At 59.2% G+C, this 6,000-nt stretch overlaps 1 protein-coding gene across 1 annotated transcript; it reads left to right on the top strand.

Moving 5' to 3' along the window:
* The first annotated feature begins 507 nt into the window (after positions 1–507).
* Positions 508–4,448, top strand: R3HDML (R3H domain containing like). The gene is made up of 5 exons (XM_049817397.1): positions 508–768; positions 2,180–2,298; positions 2,844–2,976; positions 4,097–4,212; positions 4,316–4,448. The coding sequence occupies exons 1-5, from the start codon at positions 508–510 to the stop codon at positions 4,446–4,448; spliced, it is 762 nt and encodes a 253-aa protein (XP_049673354.1).
* Positions 4,449–6,000: the final 1,552 nt, after the last annotated feature.

Here is a 6,000-nt window from a genome sequence, read left to right as displayed (position 1 = left end):
TGAGAAAAAGACTTGTTAGAATTTCTTGCCGATGCTTTTAAAACTTGCTATGCATTTCTTTATCACTATGAGATTTCCATTTTTGCTGGGGATTTACTCAACACACCAAATGCCTGGGAAGTTACAGGGCAGGCGGCTGCGGTGAATATCTCAGCATGCTCCTAATTAGCCCCTGCCCGGCAGGTACGTGCGCTAAGTGAAAAAAGGGGGGGAGATTTTGTACTGATTTTATTTTGTTTTTAAAGAAACAACAAGAAAACCCATTCGCCAGTCATCTCCCTGCCAGTCCTGGGGAATTTGCTGTGATAAATGAGGTTATCAGATTAATTTTAAAAATCTTATTTTGTGAAGCGGTATTTGCATGGTATTTGCAAACCTGAGTGGTGCCTGTGTTGTTTTCTCTCCTAGATCCACACGCCGGCAGCAGGGACCGGCTGTCCACCTTGTCCTTGCTTAACTCTGTGGGGGAGCAGAAAGCTGCCGGCCGATCCTGCCGGCCGGGCTAGCATGACTGTGCTCCACTTGCACCTGTACCTCACTGCCTTGGGCTTCTGGATGACACAGCAGTCCAGCTCCTTCCTGCTGCCCAATGCCACCGAGCTCCTGTCCCCCCCCAGGGGCAGAGCTGCGGGCCTGCTGTGGGGCGTGGGGGTCCCCCGGAGCCGTCGGAAGCGATACCTCTCCCCCCATGACATGAGCGTGATTTTGGACTACCACAACCAAGTGCGAGCACAGGTGTCCCCCCCCGCTGCCAACATGGAGTATATGGTGAGTTGGCCTCCGGCGGGGTGTTTTTGGGTCCACAGCTCTTGGGTGCTGCAGTGGGGTTGAGGGGCTTGCCCATGAGGTGGGCACCTAACCTGGTAGGGACAGGGCACCCACGCATGGGGATGTCAGGGTGCTGCCCCAGATTCGTGGCTGAACATCTGTCCCGGGGTTGTTTTGCATACCTGGTGCAGGGCAGACCCATGCAGCCTCTGTGCAGGAGGGATGGATTCCCAATGGGGCAATGTTTCCACCCAGGGGCAGATTTAAGACCCCTGGTCCTATGTCTGCACCATCTGGGAACTTGCTGGCTGCGGGGTGGCAGGATCTGTCCAGCCGAGCTGCAGAGATAGCATTAGGGGAAGGGAGGTGGCTACAAGCGTGAAAAGTTCAGGTCCCAACCCAAAATCCGGGTGGGAGCTTTTCCCCTAACTGCGGCCGGAAGGGACGGCTCCAGGGTCCCAAGCTCCAGGGTCCCTTGGGAGCATGTCCAGGGATGCCAGCCCCTGGGAGAAGAAACATACAGGAGTGGGTCAAATTGGGGCTGTGCAGCTTCGCCAGGTCGGGCACCTCCTCTGGTCCAAGGCTACCCGGGGCAGAGCTTTCCCCAGGCTGTCTCCACCCCGCTTGGAGCTCCTAGCCTAGTTCTAAAGGGAGGAGAAATGGGGAGTCACCAAAAGAAGGCATTTCCAGCCAGCACAGAGTAGGACCCTCGGGGCAGGAGGTGCCACATGCTGCTCTGCTCACAGGGAGGAGACTGGAGCTCTGACGGAGCAGCTGGGTGGTCCCTGGGTGCCAGTTTGGGAGAGACAGGCGGCAGCTCAGCTTGCTGGGTACCAGAGCGGGTCAGACGTGCTCGGGAGCATCCTGTGCCGCTTCTTGCTCGGCCTAAATTCCTACCTTCCAAAATAACTCTTTTGGGCATCTCTCCAAAGCAGTTCAGGATGGGTGAGGAATCTTTAAATAATGCATGAGGGAACCAGCTGTCCTCACTGGTTGGTTAATCTGTGGCCAGGGCTGTGGTGGAGGGTTGGGGATGGCTGTGAGCTGTAGTGGCCGTGCAGGGTTGTGGGGTTTCACCCCTGGGCTCAGCTCCACCTTCTGCAGAAGCAGCTCATTCCCAGAGGGAATCACACACGCAGGGCTTGCACTGCTTCAGGGCATCCATGCTCTGCCTGGGCAGAGGGCACCCAAGGTGCCCAGGAGCTATGGTGGGCAACTGGAGTGGTTCAGCACTCCTGGACATGCTGCCATGCTTCCCCTGGATTTTTTCCAGCCTGATGTGTAAGCCATGATTTTTGGACACTCATGGGTTCTCGGAAACTCTCCCTGAGCCTAAGAGAGTGGGTTTCTCCTTTTCCCTCCTCTGGGCACCCAAAATCCCTCCCTGCCCTTTTCCTTTCCTCCTGGCCAGGTGTGGGATGAGCGGCTGGCCAGGGCAGCGGAGGCGTGGGCTGCGCGCTGCCTGTGGGACCACGGGCCCCCCCAGCTAATGAAATACATGGGGCAGAACCTCTCCATCCACTCGGGCAGGTGAGTGCCCCATGGGCGGAGTGGGCTCCCCGGGATTCCCCACACCCCACGATGCTGGAGGAGGAGGAGCAGCAGCAGGCCCTCGGTTGAGGAGCAGAGAGGTTCTGAGCTGGGGTTGCAGAGGACTGAGACGCAACCAAGAGGCACATCAAGCCCCCCCAGGGTGGAGGAGGAGGGTCCAACTCTTGCAGCAGGGTAAATGTGGGAAACCAGAGGTGCCCACTGCTCATTTGGGGACTATGGCATTAATCACCTCTCTGCCAGGCACACGGACCAGGGGAATGTGGATCCTGGATCTCCATCATGCAGCTGAGCACTCAGGTGCCTCCAGTGAGGGCCAGGTCTTCTGGCCTTGGGCACAAGTGGACTTGGCTCAAGGATGTCATTGCCCCCTTCTCCCTAGGAACACTTGGTCCCAACAGGCCCTGGCTCCAACCTGTTTCACTCCCCCATTCCCTCAGCTTGGAGCCTTCCTCCCCCTCCTCTCCTTCGCCCATGACCTCTGAGGTGAAGGAGGTCCACCTTACGCGCAACACCTTTTGCAGGTACCGCTCTGTTGTGGACATGGTGAAATCGTGGCACCAGGAGAAGCAGCACTACTCCTTCCCCCACCCTCGCGAGTGCAACCCCCGCTGCCCCTCCAAATGCAGCGGCTCTGTCTGCAGCCACTATACACAGGTGAGCACCACAGCCCCCCCTGCCCCGCAGCCCTCCGGGACCCGGCTGCAAACCGGGGGGCAGCTCACAGCACCCTGGGCTGCTGCAACACCCAGTGCAGCAAACAGCTCTTCTCGCAGGAGCAGCAGCAGCTGGGATCCGGGATCGAATCCTGGCAGCTGCCTGCTTCAAATCGGGCAGCAGGGCTGGCAGCAGGCAGCGTGCTTGCCGGAGGGCTGCAAGCAGCTATTGGGGATGCCCTCCCACCCTGGGCCCCCGCGGGAATCGGGCTGCTCACATGGAGGTCCCAGGAGCTCACAGCCCACTGGAGTGCAGCTGGGACCTTCTGGCCATTTGGCCTAGGAGGTTTTCATTTTTTTTTAAGCTTTTTTCCCTGCTTTGGCTGCCTTCTCTGTATTACCCCACTGGCACCTCAAAGGTGGTGAAGAGAAAAAAAAAAGCCCCTTTGTGCTTTTGCTGAGCATGAATCCACTCCTCTGTGATGGAGCAGCTTTATAGCACCCAGCCGTATCCAGCTCCCCGGCATCCCCTGGCACATCCACCAGCAGCCTGGCTGGCACAAGGTAGAAAACATCCCTCTGCTCCCCTGCTCAGTGGCAAAGCTGTGCCAACACCTAATTACCTCCTCTGCACGGCTCCAACCTTTACCTGAGCATCTGCATCCCCATGCAGCTCATCCATGGGGATACTTGGGCATGCTCCGTGTTGCAAATGGGCAAGATGATACATTTTTTAAGGAAGAAATTCAGCGTGGAGAGGCTTTAGGAGGAGCTTCTAGATCTGTTTCACCTCCCTGTGTGCAGGGTAAGCTGCCAGCAATGCTTCAGGGTGAGGGTAAATTGGAGAAGTGACCCAGACTCTGCGGCTTGTTGAAGTGAGCTTGGCAAGGCAGCCCCTTGCAGGGCAGCACAGGCTGCAGACAGAAGAGGGACAGCAAGAGATCACCCTCTGGTGACAAAGCGCTGCCCTTGATGGGCACAGCATCCAGCCCGAGAACTTCAGGCAGGCGAGATGTGATTCCCTGGTGGGATGCAGCCCTGTGCTGGGGTCCGGGGGTGACTGGCTGTGGGATGCCTGGGCAGGCGGTCGCCGACAGTGCCTGTTCTCTGTCCCGGTGCAGATGGTGTGGGCATCCTCCAGCCGTCTGGGCTGCGCCCTCGGTGCCTGCACCAACGTGCGGGTGTGGGGCAGCACGTGGCGGCATGCTGTCCTCCTCGTCTGCAACTACGCCATCAAGTAAGTGCGTGGAGGGAAGCCCCCCTGTGCCCTCCTCCCTCCTCGCTCCGCTGTGGGCAGCGAGGTGATGACACTCAGAGGTGATGCCCTTCTTTTTTTTTAGGGGCAACTGGCTGGGAGAAGCGCCATACAAGTTGGGGAGGCCGTGCTCAGCCTGCCCCCCCACCTACGGCGGGGGCTGCTCCAACAACATGTGCTTCACCGGACTAAAATCCAACCAAGTCAGCTGGTTCTAGGGCTGCAGCCCCACGAGGACCCCCCAGCAATGGGGACAGGGTGAACCAGAATTATTTATAACACCGACCCTCCCCAGCAGCCTGGCTGTCCAACCTGCTTCATCCCTAGTACCGTATAGGAAACTGCTTTTTTTAACACACCTTTCCAGCAGTGCTTGCGTTGTCCGGCTGCTTCCCACTTTGGGGGAAATAGGGATGCTTCAGATCCCTGTTACCTGAAATAGGGACAGTTCAGGGATGCACGGAGGGAGCGGGGCTGGCTGGCATGGTCCCCGCTCCGTGGGCTTGGGGGGCTTTCCCCACTGCCCACTGCCTGTGCTAAGGCAGAGGCTGGTGTAAGCGAGTACCAAGATGTTCCCCTCATGGTGAGTGGCTGGAGGAGAAGTGGGGAGCTCCAAGCGTGCCCCCGCTCCGCAGCAATCCCTCCTGCCACAGGGCCCCCTGCTCCGAGCCCCCCAATAAAGCAGCCTGGAGACCCCTGTGCTCGTGTTGGTCCTCCCTTACTCACAGCCCAGAGCCTTGGGGTAGCACCAAGCCGGTGCCTTTGCTCTGGTTTTGGGGGTAAACAGTGAAGGGGTGCAGAAGCCCTAAGCAGGGCCATGGGCCATGGCCGCAAGAGATGCCCGGGCGCTTTGCTCCATCGTGTGGGAGAAGCCAGCACTGCTGGGACACCAGGTGACGATGATGCTGGAGGGCCACGAGCTCCCTGTCCCACCCAGGCTGCACCATGCCACCCCACTGCCCTGCCTCACCCCCGGCACCACTGCACACCCCGTTATCCAGATCCCCTCCCTCTCTAGGACTTCTCAGCCCTCAACAAACTCAGAGGTCCCCAAATTCCCAGGCCTTGGGTCTGAGGCCCCTGCTGCAGTTTCCTGCATCGCAGCCCAGTGCATCCTTGCAGCCCCCTCCCCGCTCACCCCCACCCTGCTGCATGCTCCCTTGGGATGTGCTTTTCCATCCAGAGGAGCAGATGTCCCTAATTTTGTCCCCTTGGGGCTGCAGGGTTTCGATAGCCAGGGTGCTGGGGGTCCTGGGACTGGCAGGGACCTCTCAGTGCCTTCTCCAGCCTGGCCCCTTCCAGAGATGTATGGGAGATGCGGGAGGCCCTACACTGCAGTTCTAGCTCTGGATCCCCTATACATTTGGCATCATCTCAGCAACACTTCTTGCACATGGCCCTGCTTGCCTCAGTGCAGCCCCCTGTGAGCAGGGGCTGCTCCTGCCATGGAGCCACCGGCTCCACAGGGGGGTTGGGGACCACATCTGCGCCCTCTGCCACCATGAGGTCCCCGGGGCTCCTCCTGGGTGCTGCGGTCCAAGAGAGAGCACAGATGTCCACGAGCAGCTGCGGCACCTTGCAAGTCCCCCCGATTTGGGGAGCAGAGGGAGACGGAGAGGAGCTGCAAATGCCCTGCGCCCCAGCCCCGCGCGCAGGGTACCACCCTTCATCCCACCGCCACATCCCTGCTGCTCCCCATCCCCAAGTCACCCCTCTGGTTTTGCACCAAGGGGACAAAGTCCCAACCCACGGCTGGGGCGTTTTTCCCCT

This window comes from Accipiter gentilis, chromosome 14 (assembly GCF_929443795.1).
Source record: "Accipiter gentilis chromosome 14, bAccGen1.1, whole genome shotgun sequence".
In the NCBI taxonomy this organism is placed as follows: Eukaryota; Metazoa; Chordata; class Aves; order Accipitriformes; family Accipitridae; genus Astur; species Astur gentilis.
Note: the sequence above shows the minus strand (reverse complement) of the source record. Positions and strands in the feature narration are given on the sequence as shown.

What these genes read in the sequence shown, in the direction of transcription:
- R3HDML (XM_049817397.1), top strand. Translation starts at nt 508, where the DNA reads ATGACTGTGCTCCACTTGCACCTGTACCTCACTGCCTTGGGCTTCTGG. An exon ending in CTCTCCATCCACTCGGGCAG is followed by an intron (nt 2,299 to 2,843) that starts GTGAGTGCCCCA and finishes CACCTTTTGCAG; the next exon opens with GTACCGCTCTGTTGTGGACA. An exon ending in TCTGCAGCCACTATACACAG is followed by an intron (nt 2,977 to 4,096) that starts GTGAGCACCACA and finishes GTCCCGGTGCAG; the next exon opens with ATGGTGTGGGCATCCTCCAG.